This window comes from Pan troglodytes, chromosome 6, assembly GCF_028858775.2.
Source record: "Pan troglodytes isolate AG18354 chromosome 6, NHGRI_mPanTro3-v2.0_pri, whole genome shotgun sequence".
In the NCBI taxonomy this organism is placed as follows: domain Eukaryota; kingdom Metazoa; phylum Chordata; class Mammalia; order Primates; family Hominidae; genus Pan; species Pan troglodytes.
Genome location: NC_072404.2, coordinates 53,682,495 through 53,707,657, shown reverse-complemented (window position 1 = coordinate 53,707,657; position 25,163 = coordinate 53,682,495). Strand labels below are relative to the sequence as shown.

General features: G+C 42.9%; 1 protein-coding gene across 3 annotated transcripts in view; it reads left to right on the top strand.

Moving 5' to 3' along the window:
- PKD1L1 (polycystin 1 like 1, transient receptor potential channel interacting) overlaps positions 1 to 25,163 on the top strand; it is a 193,538-nt gene that overhangs the window by 81,976 nt on the left and 86,399 nt on the right. For all 3 annotated transcript variants that reach the window (XM_016945694.4, XM_016945696.4, XM_016945695.4), the window contains 8 exons: positions 1,549 to 1,725; positions 2,820 to 2,897; positions 6,007 to 6,149; positions 7,421 to 7,541; positions 9,618 to 9,729; positions 17,002 to 17,197; positions 18,326 to 18,382; positions 24,675 to 24,887. In XM_016945694.4, coding sequence (XP_016801183.4) covers positions 1,549 to 1,725; positions 2,820 to 2,897; positions 6,007 to 6,149; positions 7,421 to 7,541; positions 9,618 to 9,729; positions 17,002 to 17,197; positions 18,326 to 18,382; positions 24,675 to 24,887 — 1,097 coding nt within the window. The remainder of the gene's footprint in view (positions 1 to 1,548; positions 1,726 to 2,819; positions 2,898 to 6,006; positions 6,150 to 7,420; positions 7,542 to 9,617; positions 9,730 to 17,001; positions 17,198 to 18,325; positions 18,383 to 24,674; positions 24,888 to 25,163) is intronic.

Here is a 25,163-nt window from a genome sequence, read left to right as displayed (position 1 = left end):
GGTCAGTCAGGTGCAGCCACAGAGGAGAGAAAAACAAAGAAAATACTCCCAGGTCCTAGAGACAAGAGGCATGGCAGGCCACACAAGGCCACATGGGGAAGCTGCAGGGAGGTCAGGAGGCAGCAGACAGGAGCAAGGGGAGCCCTTAAGCCAAGGTTTTTTTTGGGTTTTCCACGGCAAAGAAAGGCAAGGCTAAGGCAGGGCTGGATGAATAGTTTAGAATCAGTTAGTTTAATTTCAGCAGATCCTAGGCCTAAGGGTGGTCTCTAGTTGCCCAGGATGATTTGTTGGGGGTGGTTCTGGATTGGTCAGTTTGCAAATCAAAGACACATTGCAGGCTGGGCCTTTTGTAATCTCTAAGAGTTGGCTAGCCCCAGCCCCAAGAGAAGCACTGTCTCCTTAGCCAGAACGCTTTTGTTTCATTTTGTTCTTCAGTATATCAAAACATCATCATACAGAACATTTAAAAGTCTTTACAGTACACACACAGATCTGTTGTAGAGGCTCACATTCGTACTCACAGTAGGTGCTTAATCAATACAACTGAATGAATGAAGAAAGATCTGCCTTTGTATTGCATTTATAAAATTATTCCTCCTTACAACATTTGTGTTTTATTACTATATCTTGCTTCAGTGACCTTGGTTTCAAGTCTTAAAGGAGCCTCCTTAGCCTAAGTGAAGTGCAGCGACTCCTTCTTGCCTAGACCATGCAGGAGCCCTTCCTTTGCCCTCGCTGCTTCTCTTCTTGCTGCCTGCAGTCATCTCATCACATGACAGGCAGAGAGGACTCTTCACCACAAACCAGGCTGTTGTTACTCTCCTGACAGGTCCCTCCAGTGGCTTCCTAGGGCACTCAGGACAAAAGCCCGTGGCTGTGCACCCAGCATGATGTGACCCTGGCAATGCCTCCAGCCACGTTTTTCCTCCTCCTGCCCTCCCTCCCTCCCTCCCACCCTCCAACCACTAGGGCAGATCATTCCCACAGCATTTTGGTTTTACTCAACCTGGAAACTCCTTCCTTCAGATACTTGAAGCGCTCCTTCTAGTCTTAGTCTTCAGAGAAGACCTCCCTGACCTCCATCTCAGAAGGACTTCCTTTCCACACCACTCTCTCTTCCTCTGCATACCCCACTTTTCTTTCCTTCATTACCTGAGTTTATATTATTTATTTATGTGTTTTCTCATTTATTTTTTGGACTGCCTCACTATTAACTCCAGATAGCAAGGACACCATTGATCTGGTTCACGCTGTGTCTCCTATTTCTAGAGTAGTACCTGGACTTAGTAGACCTTAATAAATCTTGCAGAAGGAAGGAAGGAAGATAGGAAGGGAGGGAGGGAGGAAGGGAAGATGCCTTTGGACCGCTAATTACATGTTAACAAAGTACATCTCTTGAATATGTTTAGCTGCTGAAGACATTATATTAGATATGCGGTATCCCCCAATAGTACAAATAGTTATTAATATCAGCATTGAATCACTAGTGCTTTAAGATCATCATGACTTTTTTTCTTTAACATCTATTGGCTTGGTTTATCTTCCTAGCAAAGGACACCAGCTTTCCAGGATCAGGACCTAGCTTGAGTGCCGAGGAGAGCCCTGGAGATGGGGATAACCTGCTGGACCCCTCCCTGTCTGCAGGCAGAGCCGAGCCTGTCCTCATGATTGACTGGCCCAAGGCCCTGCTGGGTCGAGCAGTTTTCCAAGGCTATTCATCCTCAGGTATGAATGTCCTCTTTGTACCCTGCAATTTGCAGTGTTTCTGAAGCTTTTAGATATCAGCCCTCAATTTCTTCTGAACTTTTCATTTTACTAGATAAGTATTTAGAATTGTGGTACCTTTTCTACTTGTGCTTGTTCTTCTATGGACTATGGCCTGAGACTCTTCTAACAAAAGTAAAGTTAGCGTCTGTTGCTACCAGGAGATCCATGTGTGTAGACCAAAGCGGAAGAGGGGTGCTGCCAAGTTCTGTGTGCCCAGACACCTTGGTGTGCACCTTTTCTGTGACAGCCTTTTGTAGGGTGGTCAGGGATTTACATGAATTGGTCAAAATGAAGCTGCTCCTGAAGAGCGATTGAATTTCTAATGGAATTTCCCAGCCCAGACGTAGTGGTTTTGCTCAATTTGTTGTATTTCCCCCTTTCGTGTTAATACATGTGATTGTGCCATCCTTACAGACCTCTTGGGGAGGATATGGATTTCACACTATTTTTAGATAATTTTCCCTTCACCCTTTCCTTGAAGCATTTTGAGAAGTACTATTGTAAGATTGTAATTTTAGAAACTGTCCATGTTTAGATCATCAATCTTGTATTTCCGATCTCTCCTTTTTTCAGGGTAAGTAGTGTGAGGTCAGCCTCTCCCTGCTAAGGAAGTAATCCGGTCACCACGGTCAGCAGTTACACGCAGGTTAAAAATTGTCCATAACCAGTATTCTGCAGACTTAAAAATAGCTTCAAAATTCCTTAATCATACTTTATAGTATGATTTATAAAATTGCCAAATTAAACATGAACATAATTATAAACACATAAAATAAGATCCTAACAGAATTCTCTTGTTGCTTGGGACATTAGTGTCATTTCTGAGCCAGGGATGGATGGACCATCCTCAGTAATGCTTCTGTTGGGCAGGAGAGGCTGTTTATAGAAGGCAGTAACCAGCAACCTTTCCAAGCAGGAGTGGCATGTTTCACTAGTATCTATGTTAATTTCACCCCCGGGGGAAGAGTGGAACCCATTTCCAAGGACTCTGTGTGACCTCTGTCCCTGAGACCACTGACTGTCATTTCCATGCAGCCATGTCTTTTCTGCAGGTATTACAGAACAGACAGTGACAATCAAGCCATACTCTCTGAGCAGTGGAGAGACGTATGTCCTGCAAGTGTCTGTGGGTATGTTACATTGTCAGTTGCATTTATGAGAGGATGAGGAGTCCTGCTGCGTCTCTGTGAGTTTACTCTTCCTAAGGAATGGGGTGCAGGTCTACATCAGGGTAAAGGCTAAGCAGTTGCCTTTTTAAAAAATTACATATATATAGGTCTGGGTGCGGTGGCTCACGCTTGTAATCCCAGCACTTTGGGAGGCCGAGGCAGGCAAATCACGAGGTCAGGAGATCGAGACCATCCTGGCTAACACGGTGAAACCCCATCTCTACTAAAAAATACAAAAAATTTGCCGGGCATGGTGGCGGGCTCCTGTAGTCCCAGCTATTCGAGAGGCCGAGGCAGGAGAATGGCGTGAACCTGGGAGGCGGAGCTTGCAGTGAGCCAAGATCAAGCCACTGAACTCCAGCCTGGGCGACAGGGCGAGACTGTCTCAAAAAAAAAAAAAAAAAAAAAAAAAAAAAATATATATATATATATATATATATATATATATATCTTATTTATGCTAGACAGCTGCACAAGTTGATTCCTTTCCTGCAAATCTGTCCATAATCTCTCTCTCTCTCTCTCTATTTAAACCCTAGAAAGGTGTTATTGCTTGTTTTGTGCCACTGATATTCATTGAAATTCACCCACAGGCCTCGCCTTACCCTTGCTCTGCATTCCTTCTTGCGTTTCCATGCCTATCTCAATCTGAGATCATCGTTTTGCAGAACTTCTAGACATTTTCCCCCATTTCTAGAGGTTTTCATTCCATATGACAAGCACAGTGGGCTTAACAATTTTTTTTTTTTAATTTTTTTGTTGTTGTTGTTGAGACGGAGTCCCTCTGTTGCTCAGGCTAGAGTGCAGTGGCCCGATCTTGGCTCACTGCAAGCTCCGCCTCCCGGGTTCACGCCATTCTCCTGCCTCAGCCTCCCGAATAGCTGGGACTACAGGTGCCTGCCACCACGCCCAGCTAATTTTTTGTATTTTTAGTAGAGACGGGGTTTCACCATGTTAGCCAGGATGGTCTCGATCTCCTGACCTTGTGATCCGCCTGTCTCAGCCTCCCAAAGTGCTGGGATTACAGGCGTGAGCCACCGTGCCCGGCCTTTTTTTTTTTTTTTTTTTGAGATGAAGTCTTGCTCTGTTGCCCAGGCTGGAGTGTAGAGGCACGGTCTCAGCTCACTGCAACCTCCGCCTCCCAGGTTCACGTGATTCTCCTGCCTCAGCCTCCCGAGTAACTGGGATTGCAGCTGCCTGCCACCACGCCCGGCTAATTTTTTGTATTTTTAGTAGAGTGGGGGGTTTCACCATGTTGGCCAGGCTGGTCTCGAACTCATGACCTCAAGTGATCGATCCACCTGCCTCGGCCTCCGCAAGCGCTGAGATTGCAACCATGAGCCACCGCACCCAGCCAACAATTTTTATCTACAGATAGGTTTGGTTCAACATCCACAGTTTTGCATTAATCAAAACCTATCAGGAATTTGCAAACTTGCATTCTCTGTGAACTCTTTTGTCATACAAGTGGGAAACCCGAGGTTCACTTTCTCCTGAGAACTGGCTGGGCTGGGCTCAATGAGATCCCTGAGGGTCATCTTGATTCTCACAGTTTCTATAAACATCTGCCTGCCCCTTCCACGTTTAGCATTTAACAACTAGCCCTGGGTCCCTGCTTTGGGTACAAGACGGGCAGCGTTTGCTTTTGTTTCAACAAATACCTTTTGCCTTTGGCTGTACCTCTTTCTTTTGCCTCTGAAATTTGCCCAAGTGACAAGTCTAAAGACAGTTCTCTTAGCTGGGCCATATTCCTTAATGGTGCAGGAGACACATGAGAGTCTCTCCATGGCCCACCAGCCTGGTCAGTGTCCTTGGCTGGCTGCCAGGTGGTGCACTCAGGCTCCAGGTCTCCTGTCAGCCTTCTCTCCCGCAGCCTTGCACACCCTCGCTGACTGCTGCCCTCCCTTCCCGTGCTCTTCAGATAACACCAGGCCCCCTCGTGACTCTAAGTCTTTCCCTGTGGTTATTTTGGCTGGAATGCCCATTCTTTACCCCACATCCCTTCCTAAGCCCAGTATAAGACTGATACCCCGAGACTCCTCACTCAAATGTGTCTTCTTTTGTGGAGATTCCCCTGGTCAGCCAGGCAGGATTCATCATCCTTTTCTCCTGGGTTTTACTTTTGTTATGAGATCTGTCTTCCATGGTTAATGTGACTGTTAAATAAGATAATACAGGAACAGTGTCTAGCAGGGCGCCTGGTGTGTAGCAGAGGCTCAATAGATGGTACCTGCTGTTACGATGAGGATGATGATCATCAAGATTTTAAACCATTTGACATGTAAATTTCATTTCTATAATCCATCTCAAGACAAATACATTAAACATTTAAAAACTATATGTATGAGAATAATCATTATGGGGTGATCAATAATAACAGAAAATGGAAAATAAGCAAAATGTTTAATCATTGGGGATAATAATTGTGCGTATTAGGGTATATCTGTTCCATGTAATCTTATGCTGCTATTTACAACAATGATTTTGGATGCTCTATGTCAACATGGAAAATAGTTATGATATTAATATAGTTAATAAAACAAAATATAAAATTGTATTGGTGCTATACATTCAACGAAGCTGTACGTATGTGTGTATGTGGCTAAGGTTTTGAGAGAATCCAGGAGAATGGAGAAAGTTTGCTCTGCTGGGTAATGGGTCTGTTAGCATCATCTCTCCCTCAGGCTTCGGTTTCTGTCTGGGTGGTTGCCATGTGACTCCCAGGTAGGGAGACACTTCTGTCTCCCCAGGGCCTAGGATAGTACCTGCCCCACCCAGTGAGTGTTTGTTATATTAATGAACATATAGGCAGTGGTTCTCAAACCCCAGAACTTCAGAATCCCCTAAGGGTATGTGAAAACTATCACTGAGTCTCAGTTTCTGAGTCAGCAGGTCTAGGGTGGGGCTCCAGAATCTTGGTTTCTGACAAATTCCCAGGTTAGTCCGATGCTGCTGGTCTGGGGACCCTACTTTGAGAACCCCTGCTATAAGGTTTATCTATAAAAACTTATTCCTATGCTGCTGTAATTCTCCATCATGGGTGAAACCCCTGTTTCATCTTTCTCTTTAGCTTCGAAGCATGGCTTACTGGGTAAAGCTCAGCTGTACTTGACAGTCAACCCGGCTCCACGGGACATGGCCTGTCAGGTGCAGCCCCACCATGGTCTGGAAGCACACACCGTCTTCAGTGTCTTCTGCATGTCTGGAAAACCGGTATGTGGACAACCGCATGTCTGTCCTGAGAGACCCCAGACAGTGGCATCTGGCAGTCACAGCAGTCACGGGTGCTGTAGGAATGGACAGCGATGTCCTTCCCACCTGTGAAGGATTTCAGCCTGCCGTTGAATGTTGGAAGGTTGGTTAGGCATGAATGGGCTTCCCCACACACTAATGAGAGGAGTGCAAAGTGGCCCCCTGGTTGAGAAGGTTCAGAATTTCACAGAGACAAGGGCCTGCTCACCAGGAGTCGTCTGCCCTGCAGCCTGGTTGGAACAGGGGCCTCCGTTAATGCTGCCCCCAAGAAAAAGGCAGGCATGTGACCCAAAGTGAGGAGAGGAGCCTGACCCTTTCCCTCCCAGGGCACATTTCTAACACGGACTTACCCTCACTCTTTCTCTGGGCCATGGAGAAGACCATTGTGATTTTGTTGCTCAGGGTCTTGTGAGGGTGAAATGAGAGGATGGATTTAAAAAGATGAATGCAAACCAGCCTGGCCAACATGGTGAAACCCCATCTCTACTAAAAATACAAAAATTAGCTGGGTGTGGTGGTAGGTGCCTGTAATCCCAGCTACTTGGGAGGCTGAGGCAGGAGAATTGCTTGAACCCAGGAGGCGGAGGTTGCAGTGAGCCGAGATCGCGCCATTGCACAGCAGCCTGGGAGACAGTGTGAGACTTGTCTCAAAAAAAAAAATTTAAAAAAAGATGAATGCCTCAGGTGATGGGCAGGCAGGACAGGAGCCTGTGATATTGTGACCCTGGCACTGCCCTCTCCATCCTCTAAGCCAGGACACTGACCTCCCTGCCCTTCTGCCTGACCCCTTCTGTAGGAAGCCCCACCCTTGTCCTCCAGAGGGCCCAGACCATGGCCTTCCCTTGAGGCACCCCCACCCCTCCCTCCTGCTCCTCCTGCTGTGTGATGCCCACCAGTGGGGAAGCTGAGGGGCAGCTGGGGCCCTTCACCCTGAGGGGGCTGTGACAGTCTGATTTGTGACTGTGGGGAGGTTCCAGGACAAGGAGAGGACACAGACACTGGTGGGGAATCTCAGTGTTGTTCGAGGAGCCCTTTGGGCTTGGTGAATGGAGAGCCCTGCAGGGCCCAGGGCTCTGGGCAGCTGGGAATGCTGCTTACCTGTCACTTACCCTCTTCCTGGCTGTAAAGAACGTCCTTGGTACAATGAAGGCTCAGCTGTGTGTGTATGTATTGTGATATCATTCACAGTGTGTTCATTTATACTATTTTTGCTCCCTTGGACTGGATCATAGGACTTCCATTATGAATTTAGTTACCAGATAGGAAACACCTCCAAACACACTTTGTACCATGGGAGAGACACCCAGTATTATTTTGTGTTGCCAGCTGGTGAGCACTTGGACAATTACAAAGGTAAGCCATGGTGCCAGCTGGAGTCACTAGCTGTGCCAACCTAGAGTTCTAAACCTTTTTTCCTGGTTTTCAAAAACTAAAATGTGTCTAGTTCAGTTTAATGCTTTTCAGTTTAGGTTTATTATCTACCTTTTAGTGCAGAAAGAACATTAGTAATATCAATAAATTAAATCAGTTTTTTATATCTTAAATTTTAACTGAAATATACTGTAAATGATAAAATGCCAGAGAATGTTTTCTCATATATAAATTAAATATTTAAAATCAGGACATTTCTTATTTACTAATGAAATATGTCATATCTGGTGAATCTTGCAATTATTATAGATGAAACCAAATCAAGGTATCCCCCTAAGGAACAAAATATGGGGTAAATGAATGTGAGTTAGCATGTTAGTAACATAACCTCAAAACAAAATGAATCCCACAGTGTTTACAACTTTCTGCTCTGACCCTGTTCCTGAGGTTGTGGTTACTTCTAAACCAGTCCCTTGGAACTGGCTTCAACTGAGCATAAGAGACATGCAGCCATTTAGGAAGGTATCTTGACATGCGCAAACCCAGGCTGGTTAAATAAAAATCTTGGGGGTTGGTGACTTTTTAAGTTTCTGTTTTATTTTTTAAACGCCTGGAAGATTCTGATGTGCAGGGAAGGTTGAGAGTCACTAATCTAGAAGTTTCTTTAATTTGGACTGGTAAGATTATTAAAGCCTGAAGTCTGAACTAGTTCATTCACTTGATTTATTTAAGTTTCACCTCTCCTTTAAGCCAAGCTGAAATTCCTTCTTCTTCATGAAACTTTGCCTGTCACCTTCAGTTAGAAACACTTGCACCTTCTTCTAGATACAAGTCAATTACATTGAGCAAAACTTCTGAGCAGGGCATTTTGAGATCTTCATAATCGTGCTCTGCTTTGTATCACAGTGACTTTGTACTCTGTTTGATCTTGAGTTTTCTTGAAGTCAAGCTGCGTACAGGGTTATGTGAGACCTAGGCTGGGCAAATGTCCCAATAGAGGGACCTTGGGCCAGGGCCTCAGCTCTGTGTTGGAAGTAAAGATTTCTTAACATAAATTTACAGACCAAATTTCAGGTCACAGTCCCAGAGCAGTGTCAGGGTTAGTGATGTTACTCAAATCATTCACAACCATGGTATTTGTTTGTAATTGTCAGTATCAGTACAGCCAATTCCTATGAATACCTGAACTCAAGATTTATAAGGGGGCGAACATAAGCAAAATAAATACAATATAGTAAATACTTAATACATACCTTTTCTTGTCCCATCTTTTGCATGAGTGAGTGTGGCACAGACTCAGCTTGTCAAAATAAGTGGAGTCTTGCCTAAAAACTGCTCCTTCTTTGGGATTTTCTATATCCGTGCATAGGACCAACCTTATCTGTTAAGGATATTTGTTAAAATTGCTGCCTCCAGAGCCCACCTAGTATCCACTGACTCAGGATTGTGGGGAGAAGATGGAGCACGGAATTTCCTTGTAGACGAGATGCCTGGCGCTTGGGCTGCAAGTGTCCATAGACCACATCTTGAGAAGTGTCAGCCTCCAAAATTAAGTCCCTAATCCTTGGCACTGAGTTTCAGGTTGAAAATGTTGTTATAAAGATACATAGGGCACACCTGGGCGTCGATCTTTCTATGTGGTTCCTATGACGGTGCCTGTGGCCCTCAGCATCTGGCCATCACCTGCACTCTGAGCCTGATCTGCAGGTCCCCTCACCACAGCCCTGCACCCCTGTTACATGAAGGAATTCCTGGGTCCCCCAAATAGGTCTTATGTCTTTTAAAAAGTCCCCTCTGTCAGAATTCTTCACCTTTTTTCTAGGCCTGTTAAATTTCTATATATCATGTAGGAACTGGTCAAACTATAGTACCCCAAGCCTTGACAGTCCATTGCCGAGTTTGTATTTCACTCCCTGGGCTCCCTGTGGCCCGGAGCCTGGCCCCTTTGTCAGCACTTGTCACAGTTTTAGTCATCCAGAAGATGCTGTCTGTGTGTGAAGAAGCATCTCTGTAACCCACATGTCCAAGATGACCCTCTTCTGACATGTTCCCTCACAGTCATGGTTTCCACTGAAATCACAGATGGCGAAGGCTCCAAGGTCCAGCCGTGCACTGTGGTGGTGACTGTGCTGCCCCGCTACCATGGAAATGACTGTCTGGGCGAGGACCTGTGAGTAACACAATGCCACGCAGACATCCTAGCCATTGTTTGTATTTCTTCCAGAGTTGGCTCTCCCCCAAGTTGTTAACAAGCATCAAAAACATGTCAGGAACTCATCTTCTCAAGATGGAGCAAATAAAAAAGTCCGGGTGCTATCACTGCAATCTTGCTAACTCATATTTGCATGGCATTCTTGCAGGTGCTTCAGAGCCTATAAAGCTACTTTCTTCCTTTTTTTTTTTTTTTTTTTTTTTTGAGACAGAGTCTCCGCCTGTCACCCAGGCTAGAGAGTGCAATGGCACAATCTCGGCTCACTTGCAACCTCCTCCTCCCGTGTTCAAGTGATTCTCCTGCCTCAGCCTCCTGAGTAGCTGGGATTACAGGTGCGCGCCAAGCCTGACTAATTTTTGTATTTTTAGTAGAGATGGGGTTTCACCATGTTGGTCAGGCTGGTCTCGAACTCCTGACTTCGTGATCCACCCGCCTCGGCCTCCCAAAAGGCTGGGATTACAGATGTGAGCCACCGCGCCCAGCCTCACTTTCTTCTTTTTTAAAAACAGTTTTTAAAGATATCATTTACATTCCACATGTTCATCCATTTAAAGTATGCAACTCCTTGGTTTTAATAATTTATTGAATTATACAGCCTTCACAATAAGCTAGTTTTAGACAATTTTTCATCATCCCATGAAAACCTTGACTTATTAGCAGTCACTCCCTTTACCTACCACCCAGCTTCCTCCCACCGGCCCCAGACAACCACAAATCTGTTTAATATCTACAGGTTTGCTGATTCTGAAAATTTCATATAAATGAGATAATATAACATATGATCTTAAGTAACTGTCTTCTCACTGAGCATGTGAATGTTTTTGAGTTTCATCTATGTAGTAAAATGTATTAGTACTTCATTCTTTTTCATTGCTGAATAATATTTTATTGTATGAACATATCATATTTTATTTATTCATTAATTAGTTGATGGATGTGTGGGTTGTTTTCACTTTTTGGCTATAATGAATCACACTGCTATGAACACTTATGTGCAGGTTTTTGTGTGAGTGTGTGGTTTCATTTTCCTTGGGTAGGTAACTAGGAATGGAAACAGTGTCCTATGGTAACTACCAAACTGTTTTCCGTAGTGGCTGCACCATTTTATATTCCCATTAACGAGGTATGAGAGTTCTGGTTTCTTGATATCCTAACCAACACTGGTTATTGTCTTTTTGTTCACAGCTGTTCTAGTTAGTATGAAGTGGTATCTCATTAAGGTTTGGACTTGCTTTTCTCTAGTAATTGATGAGGTTGAGCATCTTTTCATATGCTTTGTATATCTTCCTTGAAGAAATGTCTGCTTAGTACTTTACCCATTTTTATGTAGGTTATCTGTATTTTTATAATGGATAACCTAATTAAAACGTTTGTTTCTTGATTCTCAATTCTATTCCATTAGTCTAAATGTCTCTCCTCATACCAGTACTATGCTGCCTTGATTATTATAGTTTAGTAGTAAATTTTGAAACTGAAAAACCTGAGCCCACTAACTTTGTTCTTTTTACAAGGTTGGGTCTTTCAGGTCTCTCATATTTCCATATGAGTTTTAGAATCAGCCTGTCGATTTCTGCAAAAACAAAGCAGCACAGGCATGGGACAATGGCTTTGGTGCCGACCAGCCTCTCCAGCCTTGCTCTGGCTGGGGCAGACTGGGGCTCCAGACTCCTGCTGCAGGGGGTAGAAAAACAAAACAAAACAAAAGCTAACTGGGATTTTCATAGGGATTTGTCAAGTCTGTACATCAGTTTGGGGAGTATCTTGTATCCTATAACCCTGCTGAACATGTTTGTTAGTATTAATAGTTTTTTACTGAATTCCTTGAGATTTTCTCTATATAAGATCATGTCATCTGTCACTAGAGATAGCTTTGCTTCTTTCTTTCTAATCTGGAGGCCTTCCATTTCTATTTCTTGCCTAATTCTCTTGACTAGAACCTCCATTCAACGCTGAACAGAAGTGGCAAGCGTGGAAATCCTGGTCTTCTTCTCAGTTTTAAGGAGGAAGCATTCAGTCTTTCACCACTTCATATTAATATTAGCTAGAGGTCTTTCACAGACAACCGTTATCAGATTGAGGATGTTCTCTTCTATTCCTAGTTTGTTGTGTGTGTATTTCATTATAAAAACGTATTGGATTTTGTTAAATGCTTTTCCTAGGTCTATGGAGACAATTATATGTTTTTTGTCCCTTAGTCCATTAATTTGTTACGGTTTGGATGTTTGTGTCCTCTCTAAAATTCCTGTTCAAACTATCCCCAGTGCAACAGTAGTAAGAGGTGGTGCCTGTAGGAGGTGATTAGGCCATAAGGGTTCTGCTCTCATAAATGAAATCAGTCACTTTATAAAATGGCTGGAGGGAACTAGATAGGCCCTCTTTGGTCGTTCTGTCCCTTCTGTCATGTGAGGTCACAGCCTTCTTCCCCTCTGGAGGAGGCAGTAACAGGTGCCACCTTGGAAGCAGAGAGCAGCCTCACCAGACACTGAGCCTATTAGTGTCTTGATCTTAGACTTTCCAGACTCCAAAACTGTGAAAATAAATTTCTGTTCTTTATATATTACCCAGTCTCAGGTATTTTATTATAATAGCACAAACAAAGATACAAGTTATATAAAATGGATTGATTTTCAGATGTTGAATCACTCTTACAGTCTGGGAATAAATTCCATTTGGTCATGATGTATACATCTTTTTCTGTGTGCTGGATTTGATTTCTAGTACTTTCCTGAGGATTTTTGTGTCCATGTTCATAAGAGGTATTGGCCTGTAGTTTTCTTTCTTTTCCTGTGTTGTCTTTGTCTGGTTTTGGTATCAGAATAATACTGGCCCCAATCAATTTGGAAGTATTCCTTTTTTTTTTTTTTTTTTTTTTTGAGACAAGGTTTCCATCTGTTGTCTAGGTTGGAGTACAGTGGCACGATCATGGCTCACTGCAGCCTTGACCTCCTAGGCTCAAGCCATCCTTCCACCTCAGCCTCCCAAGTAGCTGGGATTATAGGCACATGCCACCATGCCTGGCTAATTTCATCATGTTGCCCAGGCTGGTCTCGAACTCCTGGGCTCAAGCAATCCTCCCACCTTGGCCTCCCAAAGTGCTGGGATAACAAGTGTGTGCCAGCACACCTAGCTTCCTTTGCATTCAAATATTTGGAAGATTTTGTGAAGGATGGGTAGTGATTCTTCTATAAACATTTACCAGCAAAGTTATTTGGACCTGGCATTTTCTTTGTGGAAATTTTGAAATGACTGATTCAGTATCTTTACTATTCAGATTTCTGTTTCTTCTTGAGTCAGTTTCAGTAGTTTGTTTCTTTCTAGGAATTTTCCATTTCATCTACATTCTCTATTTTTTTTGGCATACAGTTTTGTATGGCGTTCTCCTATAATCCTTTTTATTTCTATATGGTCAGTAGAGATATCAATTTCATTCCTGATTTTAGTAATTTAAGTCATCTCTTTTTCCCTCTCTTATTTTTTGTCTGTCAGTCTAGCTAAAGATTTGTCATTTTGTTGATGTTTTCAAAAAACCAGCTTTTGGCTTCATTGATTCTTATTGTTGTGGTTGTTTTTCTATTCTCTATTTCATCCATTTCTACACTAGTTTTTATTCTTTTTTTCCCCACCTTGTGCTTGCTCTGGTTTACTTTGCTTTTGTTTTTTTTTGTTTGTTTGTTTCTTAAGGTGAAAAATTAGATTATTGATTCGTCATCTTCTTTATAGCCATTTATAGCTTTAAATTCCCTTCAAGCACTGATTTAGCTGCATCCAATGTGTTTTAGAATGTTGGTGTTTTCATTTATTAATCTCAAAGCATTTTGTAATTCTTGTTGCAATTTCTTCTTTGAACCATTGATTATAATATTTAGGAGTATGTCTTTTACTTTTTTACATATTTGTAATTTTCCAAATATCTTTTGTCATTGATTTCTAATTATTTAATTCCATCATGGTCAGAGGATGTACTCTGTATAATAGCGGTAGTTTAAAATTTATTGAGTTTTGTTTGTGGCCTACTATATGGTGTATTCTAGAAAATGTCCCATGTGCACTCGAAAAGAATATGTATCTGATTTTGTTGGCTAAATGTTCAATGGTTATCTGTTAGGTCTAATTAATTTATATTATTGTTTGAGTCTTATGTATCCTTGTTGATTTTCTGCCTGGTGGTTCTATCCATTATTGACAGTATTATTGTTTTGAGTTTTCTGTGTCCCTTCAGTTCTGTCCATTATTGCTCATGTATATGGAACCTGTTGTTAGGTCCCTATATGTTTACAATTTTTTAATCTTCCTGGTGAATTTACCTACATTATCATTAGAAAATGTCCCTCTTTATTGCTACTATCTGTTTTTGTCTAATTTCTTTTTTGTCTGATATAAACATAACCACTCTACATGCCTTGCTGTTACTGTTTGCATGTCTCTTTCCATCCTTTTACTTACAACCTAATTTTATCCTTGAACCTAAAGTAGTCTCCAGTAGACAGCATATAGTTGAATCTTGGTTTTGTGTATAGTCTTACAATCTCTGCCTTTTGGTTGAATCATGTAATCTATTCACATTTAATATTATTATTGATGTGGTTGGATGGATTTATTTATGCCATTTTGCTTATTTTTTGCATGTCTCATTATTACTTTGCTCCTCTATTTCTTCTTTACTGCCTCCTTTTATGTTAAGTATTTTCTAGTATATCATTTTCACTCCTTTAATGATTATTATGTCTTTTTAGATATTTTCTTAGTTGTTGCACTAAGGCTTACAATATACGCCTTAACTTACTAGAAACTACTTCAAATTTATATTAATTTCAGCAAGGTGTAGAAAATTTACTCCTCTATAGATCCATTTCCTCTTCCCTTTTTGTGTTATGATTGTTATGTATGTTACATCTATCAGTGTTACAAACCCAACAGTCCAATGTTGTAATTATTGTTTTATAAAATTTTCTGTCTTTTTATTTTTTCTTGAGACAGAGTCTTGCTCTGTTGCCCAGGCTGGAGTGCAGTGCCGTGATCTCGGCTCACTGCAACCTCCGCCTCCTGGGTTCAAGCGATTCTACTGCCTCAGCCTCTGAAGTAGCTGGTATTAGAGGCATGTGCCACGATGCCTGGCTAATTTTGTATTTTTAGTAGAGATGGGATTTCTCCATGTTGGTCAGGCTGGTCTCGAACTCCCGACCTCGGGTGATCCGCCTGCCTCGGCCTCCCAAAGTGCTGGGATTACAGGCATGAGCCACCACGCCTGGCCAGTTTTCTGTCTTTCAAAGAAACTGGAGAAGAGAGCACAAATATATTTTTAGAAATTGCTTTTAATGTATGCTAATCTTATTTAGTATTTTTGTTTGTCTTCATATCTTCCTGTGGCTTTAAGTTACCATCTAGTGTCATTTCTTTATTCTTGTATAGTTTTATTTCCACCTCCCTTATTTGTGTTTTTTTGGTTGTTGTTTTTTGTTTTGTTTTGTTTTGCCTTGAGACAAGGTCTCACCCTGTCGCCCAGGCTGCAGTGCAATGGCACAATCTTGGCTCACTGCAACCTCAGCCCCCTGGATTCAAGCAATTCTCCTGCCTCAGCCTCCCAAGTAGCTGGGATTACAGGCACACACCGCCACGCCCAGCTAATTTTTTGTATTTTTAGTAGAGATGGGGTTTCACCATGTTGGCCAGGCTGGTCTTGAATTCTTGACCTCAGGTGATCCACCTGCCTCAGCCTCCCAAAGTGCTGGGATTACAGGCATGAGCCACCACGCCTAGACTTTGTGTTCTTGTTACATTATATTTCTGTGTGTTATGGGCCCAACAGTACAGCTCTGTAGAAATGTCTTTATGCAATGGCTTTTTAAATAAGAAGAGAGAAAAAGATAATTCATGAACTTAATTGTTCAACATTTCTCTGAGTTGCCATTCATTTTCTTCCTACTTTTTTCTTCCTGTTATTTATAATCTCTATTGCTCTGTCTTCAAGTTTCTAGATTCTTTCTTTTCTCAAATTTACTTTTGAACATTTCTTTTGTTATAATTATTATACATATAACTTCATAATTTCCATTTGGTTCTCTCTGTAACTTATAAATTTATAGCTTCTATCTGTTTATTGATAGTCTCTATTTGACTAAACATTGTTCTAACTTCCTTTGATTTTTAAAAATATGGTTTCCTTTCATTCTTTGAATCATGTTTATAATAGCTGTTTCAAAGTCCTTGCTAATTCCAACATCTGAGTCTCCTCATAGGCAGTTTCTATTGCCTGCTTATTTTTCTCATGTTTGGGTCACACTTAATGTTTCTTTGGATGTCTCATAATTTTTCATTGATAACTGGACATTTTAGATAATATATTGCAGCCACTCTGGGTATTGGCCTACCTCCTTTTCCTGGCTTGTTGTCGTTGTTTTTGTTTGTTTGGTCATTTGTTTATATGTTTATTAGTTTGGCAAGACGAATTCTGTAAAGTATATTTCCCCTCGTTGTGCAGCCAGTGATGTTTCTGCTCAGATTTATTTGTTCTTTTTATCTTTAACTTGGCTTCCTAGGGTCTTAGTCTCCATAAATCACTTATTGGTCAAGGGTGAACTTAAGCATCGTGTATAGAGCCCATGATGCATTTTCTAATCAATTAGAACATGATTTCTAATTAATTTACTTCTTGCAATGACCCACTGCGGTGTGTCCAGATGAAAATTTCTATTTTATACATTTGGAAACTGAGGATCATTTATTCTCTTAAACAATACTCTTGTGCTCATACAGCAAATAAATTGCAGAACAAGGGCTGGAACTGGCCTTTGACCTCATGTATAGGCCTCTTTTCACAATACTGTGTTATCTTTTCCAGTGCAAGTAAGTATGCTGTTTGTAAATAAGTAAATAAATGCGCAATTATTGAAACCCGGAGTCATAAACTCCGGCCAGCTGTAGCGTGGTGGTATCTCTGTCTGGCTCTGGAATACATTCCTTCATTTGCCATGATGCTTCTATATTAGTATCTGGTTTCTTGTGCCTTTTTTAGTTCTGATAAAAGGAGTTTTTGTAAAATTTTATATTATGACTTACAGTGTCTTTTTAGAGTTTCCGTTGCACAGACCAATTCTCCTTTGTATCATTCTCTTTCTACCCTGCCCTGTCCAAGAGGTATTTTTGCAACAAATCCATCCCACTCTTGGTAGTCAGGGTGAAAAGTTTTGCCGTGTGTTGGAACGGTAATGATAACTCTTGTGTTTCCTTCAGGTATAATTCCAGCCTGAAAAACCTTTCTACCCTCCAGCTGATGGGGAGTTACACAGAAATCAGGAACTACATCACTGTGATCACCAGAATCCTGAGTCGTTTGTCTAAGGAGGACAAAACTGCCTCCTGCAACCAATGGTCACGAATACAGGATGCATTAATTTCTTCAGTATGCAAATTGGCTTTTGTAGATCAGGTATGGCCCAGAGGAGGGTGACTTTAGTGTCTGTAAACCTTTATCAAGTGGCAGGGCTCATGACTGGCTGGCTCACTAGCAAGTGGTCATGCTTATGAAACACAGGCAAGAAATGAGACCAAGAGGGCCAGCCAGCTCAGCTCCCATACATGGCTGTGGTCTCTCTAGTCAGCTCATATGTATCACAGATGAATGCTGCTGGTTTATAAAAGAGAGAATGACCAAGTCAATCGTTGTTACAGATAATTCTGCTGAAGTTTGTGTAAGTAAAACTTATGTGAAACAGTCTGATTTTATCTTGGAGAGTTAAGTTCATGATTTTGTGCAACTTCTGAAGAAATTACCATGTATTCAAATGTGACTGTACTTGCTCACAGCATTTATGCAACTGCTATCTTATAACTGTCAATAGAGAATATTCACATCTACAAAGAATATATCTTATTTCATTACAACTATAAGATACTTCACTTGATGTAATTTTTTTCTCATTCTTCCTCTTTTTAAAAATGTTGCTTAGCTCTGGCTGGGCGCAGTGGCTCAAGCCTGTAATCCCAGCACTTTGGGAGGCCAAGGCAGGCAGATCACGAGGTCAGGAGATCGTGACCATCCTGGCTAACACAGTGAAACCCCGTCTCCGCTAAAAATACAAAAAAAAAAAAAAAATTAGCCAGGTGTGGTGGCAGGCGCGTGCAGTCCCAGCTACTCGGGAGGCTGAGGCAGTAGAATGGCATGAACCCGGGAGGCAGAGCTTGCAGTGAGCTGAGATCGCGCCACTGCACTCCAGCCTGGGCGACAAAGCGAGACTCCGTCTCAAAAAAATAAAATAAAATAAAATAAAATAATAAATAAATTGTTGCTTAGCTCTGCACCCTTATTTCATCAGCCCTCGTGTCAGTTCCCTGATGGAGTGTGCTGAGGATGTCTAGGGGGCACACAGGAGAGATGCTGGATTCCAAGGAAAACTGGAGACAACAGTAATGGTCTCTCTACAGAAGGTCTGGCCTCCAATTGGTCTTTTGGCCAAAAAGCAGGGAATCTGTACTATTTCTACATAGGCAAGCTATAACTTTAACCCAAACTCTCCTTGCATTTTCTTTTTGTTTTATTGTTGTTTCTCCTGGTCAGGAAGAAATGATTGGTTCTGTTCTTATGTTGAGGGACCTCGTGAGCTTCTCTAATAAGGTAAGTGCAATTTTTTCCCAGGAATATTTTCCTATTTTATATAGTTTTGAGGGACATGATCAGTTCTTGAAAAATATACTGTCCAGAATCATAGTTTGACACTTAGATTAGAAATGTGATTTTTCCCTTAAGAATTCATCTGAATAGCAAAGCCCATCTCAGAAATTTTGAATATAGAAATTTGGAATCTAGGCCAGGCACAGTGGCTCACACCTGTAATCTCAGCACTTTGGGAGGCCGAGGCGGGCGGATCCCGAAGTCAGGAGTTCGAGACCAGCCTGACCAACATGGTGAAACCCTGTCTCCACTAAAAATATAAAAATTAGCCGGGCATGGTGGTGCGCACCTGTAATCCCAGCTACTCAGGAGGAGTACTCTACTGAGACAGGAGAATCGCTTGAAGCCAGGAGGCGGAGGTTGCAGTGAGCCGAGATCGCGCCACTGCACTCCAGCCTGGGCAACAGAGTGAGACTCCATCAAAAAAACGAAAGGAAAGGAAAGGAAGGGAAGGGAAGGGAGGGGAGGGGAGGGAGGGAGGGGAAGGGAAGGGAAGGAGAGAGGGAGGAAGGAAGGAAGGAAAGAAAGAAAGAAAGAAAAGAAAGAAAAAGAAAAAGAAGGAAGAAAGGAAGAAATTTGGAATCCCAAAGTAGAAATGGATGAGAACACGTACTATCCATGCTATGAATAATTTTGGCAAGGGGCTTGTTCTTTATTGGTAACACATGGCATTGGGTTCTTCCTTCGTCACACCTTCTTTTCTTCTTGAGTCTCTGGCACACTTTCCTCCCCGTCAGCTGATGTTCCCCCTGCATTGCTGCTTGAGAGATGAGAAGAGCACGCATCATTCTCTCATCTACCTCCAGTCTGTGAATCTAACTATGGCCATGCTCTGTCACCACAGAAGGAATCTCCAGCCCCTGCATAGGCTTCTCCCTTTATTTGTGTGGAGCTCTCCTCCAGGCTCCTCTCATTGCCCCTCATCTCAATCTGAGTGACGGGTGCCCCAGTATTGGACAATGCCTAGCCTGCATGGGTGCAGGCGGCACAGTCCTGCTCCTGCCCACCTTGCCTTCTCCAGAGTTTCTCTTTTCATTTTCCACTCTTTGCTGCTGCTTCCACTTCTTTCTTCTGAATGATCCTGCACATGCTTAGAATCTCACTTATTTAAAAAAAAAAAATCCCTCTAGTGAAATCAAACCTGCTTCCAGCTTCCACCTAACTTTCATGTTCCTCTTCACAGCAGAGCATTTAAAAAGTGAGTTCTGAGCCTGTTATGGGCTATACTTGCTGCCTCTTGTTTGTGTGTGTGTTTTTTTAAGAGACAAGGTCTCACTGTGTGGCTCAGGCTGCCTCAAACTCCTGGACTCAAGCCATCCTCCCACCTCGGCCTTCTGAGTAGCTGGGATCACAGATGCACGTCACCACACCTGGCTTCTCATGCATTTTAGACCATCAAACTTTGGCTTCCATCTCCATCCACACTGCCGCTGCTCCTGCCAAAGTCATAGCAGATCTCTATCTGGCCAAATCCACTGGACACCTTCTGCTCCCCATTCTCTCCCTGCCGGGGACCTTCTGTGGGGCTCAACCTGCTTTGGGGGACACGCTCTTCTCTAGGCTTCATGACATGGTTTCTTGGTTGGCCTTGTTGACTGACCCCTGTTGGCTCTTCCCATCTACAGTTACGTGGTCAGTATCTCAGAGCTTTGTCTTGGGCCTCCTAGATTCTCTGTCCACACCTCCTCCCTGTGTGATCTCATCCACTCCTTCCACTTTACATCCATCTGATAGGGACTCTGCAACCCACACCTCCAACCCAAAGCTGACTCAAGCTCCCCAGACACGCACGTATAACTACACGCTCTCTTTTCCACACGGGCCGAAACTGCACAGACCCAGCATGGCAGAGTGGGCTCCTCCCCCAACCCCTTCCAACCCCGTGTTCCTCCTACTTTCTTCAGCCCAGGACAGGGCAGCACCGTCCATGCAGAATCCCATGTTAAAGCCCAGGTGTCACCGGCGTCCTTTCTTCCCCTCATCCATTCACTTATAAAGAAGTCCCATCTGTTCTTCCTCAAACACGTAGCTAGAATCTTCCTACCTCTCCTGCCTCTACTGCGCTTCACCCAAATCCAAGCAAATGTCATTTCTCATCCAGGTTGGCAGTTTCTCTCACTGTCCTGTCCTCTCTGCCTCCTCTCAGGCCACCTTAGAAAACAGGCTACACACAGCAGTCGAGTCATTGTAAAAGCCTGAGTCAGTGAGTGCCACTCTCCTGCTCAACACTCCCCGTGGCTTCTCCTTGCGTGTGGAATAGAAGCTAAACATCTTATGCACCTGCAGTGTCTGGCTCCTTCTTTCCTTCTGTCCTCCTTTCCTGGCTTTTCTCCCGCTTCCTAACCATCCTGCAGGGATACTGCCTTGATCCTTTTCCCACTGTGCCCTCCCCTTGGCTTTTCAAATAGCTGACCTTTCATTGACTCAGCACAAATGCTACTTACTTTCTTAGAGACATTGTCCTAGACCCACCATCTGAAGGTAATTATTATTATCCTCTCTTCCTGTTATGGGCTATCCCCTTCAATATTTTCACAACAGCAACTATCTCATTTATTTCTTTAATGCTGCTCTTCCCCCACTGGAATGTCGACTCCATGATACCAGGGATCTTCCTCTTCACCACAGAAATACCATAGGTGTAACGCATGGCAGGCGCTCAAGAGAGATGGGCAATGGATACAGGAATGGGGGCTGGATGGCCCTGTCCTCCTACCATCCCTCCTGCCTGAGTCTCCCCTCCTCATCTCAGGCTGCTCCACTCCAACAACCTCCGGTCTAGGCGGGAGGGCATCATCATTCACCTCTCTTCTGATGATCTGTCTTTATAAGCAACACACCTGGTCATGCCATCTGTTTGTTCAGAGTACTTGATGGCTTTCTAGTAGTTTGAGGACACAATCCAATTGCTCTTTTTTTTTGCAGACAGAGTCTCACTCTGTCGCCCAAGCTGGAGTGCAGTGGCACAATCTTGGCTCACTGAAACCTCTGCCTTCCGGGTTCAAGTGATTCTCCTGTCTCAGCCTCCCGAGTAGCTGGGATTACAGGTGCACGCCACCATACCTGGCCAATTTTTGTATTTTTAATAGAGACAGGGTTTCACCTTGTTGGTCAGGCTGGTCTCGAACTCCTGACCTCAGGTGATCCACCTGCCTCAGCCTCCCAAAGTGCTGGGATTACAGATGTGAGCCACCACGCCTGGCCCAATTGTTTTTTGTTTGTTTGTTTGTTTGTTTGTTTGTTTGTTTGTTTTTGAGACAGAGTCTTGCTCTGTCGCCCAGGCTGGAGTGTAGTGGGGCAAGCTTGGCTCACTGCAAGCTCTGTCTCCCGGGTTCACGCCATTCTACTGCCTCAGCCTCCCCAGCAGCTGAGACTACAGGCGCACACCACCATGCCCGGCTAATTTTTGTGTTTTTAGTAGAGACAGGATTTCACTGTGTTAGCCAGGATGGTCTCGATCTCCTGACCTTGTGATCCGCCCACCTTGGCCTCCCAAAGTGCTGGGATTACAGGCGTGAGCCACCGTACCCAGTCCCAATTGTTCTTTGTATCATAAGAGGACTTCACCCATTTCCACTTGACTCTCTGCACCTCATTGTGCACACAACCCAACGTAGGCATCTTCCCTGTGTAGGCATTCGGGATGCCCCTTATGTCCTTGAAATGGTATGTTTTCCCATAACTGGAGCAGGTTACTTCTTCCCCTGGAAAAATATTACTTTCTCCTCAAGGGTAGATTCAAATGCCACCTTCTCCGTGAAATCTTCACAAAGGTCTGAAGGCAGAGTTCATTTTGTTCGAGACAAATTTGTACGTGACTTTGTTTTTAGCACTTCAACACCTTTGATTTGTAATTTCTTTTTGTGCATCTGTCTTCCAACTTTAGACTACTCAGCCTCTTAAGATACAAACTGTATTAGTTAAAATAATGTTAGCTGCTGTAACAGATAACCCTGAAATCCCAGAAGCTGAATACAACAGATATTTTTTCTTCATTCACACACATTCCGTAGCAGGTGTTCAGTGGGTGTCTCCCTCGTGGTGACTCAGGGACTCTGGCCCCGTCCATCTTGAGCCCCAATACCTCCACTCTGTGGCTTCCTAAGTCAGGGGAATAGCACATGGAGAAGGTATGCTGCCTGTCGGTCATGTGGCGCTGCAGGTGCACACCTCGCTGCACTCACGTTCCCCTGGTGAGCGTCACATGGGCTCACCTGGACTCGAGGGACCTGGGAAATGGAATTACTTCCCAGCGATGACCCTACATGAGGCTCCAGAGCATGAATCTGGTAGAGATCAAATCATTCCTGCCATTGTCCCTCTCTTGTGCATCTCTGAACCCCAGGGTCTGCCACAGTTCTTAGTTCAGAGTGGGAAATAAAAATGAACATGATTGTCCTCTTAAAGTGACCATTCTGATATTTTTGGTGAAAAAAGTGGGCATTGTGAAAGTGGGCATAATATATTCTTTAAAGCACTTGTTTAATTTTAAAGATTATTCTTTCATTTCAGTCCTAATATCCATGGTAAGCTACCTCATGTAAAGGGCCTTCAAATATAGTTTAATCTTATTGTGGTGGAAGAACTAGATTTTAAAAGGTATATCTAAGCCATTAGATATCATTGTGGTTAAATAAGCCTGGCCAATAGAAAACACAATCTCAGTTTCATTTCATGGACACACATTTATTTAGCAATTGCTAGGAGCTGCTAAGGTACAAAGAAGAAAAAGATTAGTCTGTGTCTTTTAAGCATTGATGAATGAAGTTGCAAACAGATACATTTCAATAAATATGCTTAGTCCTACGATCAGAAGAATGACAAAATTCTGCATAAACACAAGCAGTGATGCAGCTGACTTTGTCTCGTAGACATTTGAGGTTGGTTTTAAAAGATACGTAGTAAAGACTCATAGTTTTGTTAGATGTGATCATGGCATTGTGGGCATATTTTTAGAAAGAATCCTCATCTATCAGCACTACACACTAAAGTGTTCATGGATAAAAATAATATCTGAGATTTGCTTTTTGCTTCTAAATATTTTTTTAAAGTTAAGTAGAGAATAGAAGAAAAAATATTCCAGTGAATAATTGTTAAAGTTGGGTGATAGACATATTATACTGCCATACTATTCTTTCTACTTTGTGTAGGTTTGAAAGGGGACTACATTAAGAGTTCAGAAAAATAGGCTGGGCGTGGTGGCTCACACCTGTACTCCCAGCACTTTAGGAAGCTGAGGCGGGTGGATCATGAGGTCAGGAGTTCAAGATCAGCCTGGCCAAGATGGTGAAACCCCGTTTCTACTAAAAATACAAAAAATATTAGCTGGGCGTGGTGGTGGGTGCCTGTAATCCCAGCTACTCCGGAGGCTGAGGCAGAGAATTGCTTAAACCCAGGAGGTGGAGGATGCAGTGAGCCAAGATTGTGCCACTGCACTCCAGCCTGGGTGATAGAGTCAAACTCCGTCTCAAAAAAAAAAAAAAAAAAAAAAAAAAGTATGTCTTTAGTCCCAGCACTTGGGAGGCTGAGGTGGGAGAATCATGTAAGCCCAGGAGTTCAAGTCTGCAGGGAGCTATGCTTGTGCCACTGCACTCCAGCCTGGGTGACAGAGTGAGACCCCATCTCTAAACAAAAAGAGAGAGAGAAAGAAAAAAAAGGAAAAGAAACAGAGAGAGAGAAAAGTAGGATTGGATTCTGCCAGTCCAAATGAGGGTAAAGGTACTGCAGGTAGAGAAATCTGGAGGGCATCAAGAAAAAGCCTCGATTCTTTGGGTACAATAAGAGATTCAGCATGGCTTGAGAACAGAATGCACGTAGGTAATGGGGAGGGAGAAGGCTGTGGGAGGAGGTGGGGGCCAATTTGTGAAGGGGTTTGCAAAGCGGTCGTTGGGGTTTAAAACAAATACCATCTTAAAGCATAGAGACCATTTATTTTCCTTTGGTCAAGAGGCCGAATATCAAAAAGCAACTTGCTACTTAGGAAGTTGGCCAATAATCACCTAGAGACCAAACCTGGACTTAAATCCAGTTCTCTCAGCCTGTAGTTCAGTCATTTTAATTCCTTATAATAATGAAAGAGGCAAGAATATATGCATCATATGCCATGAGGCACTTTATTTACATCTTTTCTGTTCGTGCAGCTAAGCTTTATGAGTGCAGTTCTCATCCTCAAATACACCCGGGCACTCCTTGCTCAAGGCCAGGCATTTTATTTACATCTTTTCTGTTCATGCAGCTAGGCTTTATGAGTGCGGTTCTCATCCTCAAGTACACCCGGGCACTCCTTGCTCAAGGCCAGTTCTCGGGGCCATTTGTGGTTGACAAAGGAGTGAGGCTTGAGCTCATCGGTCTCATATCCAGAGTCTGGGAAGTCTCTGAGCAAGAAAACTCGAAGGAGGAAGTCTATCTACATGAAGAAGGAATTACAGTCATCTCAGATTTATTGTTGGTAAGTCACACTTTTTCTCCATCCATAAAAATACTGTTTCCATATCCCAGGATGTTAACCTGTATTTGTAATTGCTTCTCAAAACCAAAAATAGAATCAGTTTCTGAAGTACTGTGTTCATTCTTCTGGGTGGCATTTTGGTATTTGGAGACTTTCATTTTGAATTTTAAGTATTTCATGGTAATATTATAATGTTTCCAGTGAAACCTTGCTTCTATTTTATCCTTTTTTTGTTTTGGTAGATTTTCATTTGGGATATTTGGGATGTTTGACTCA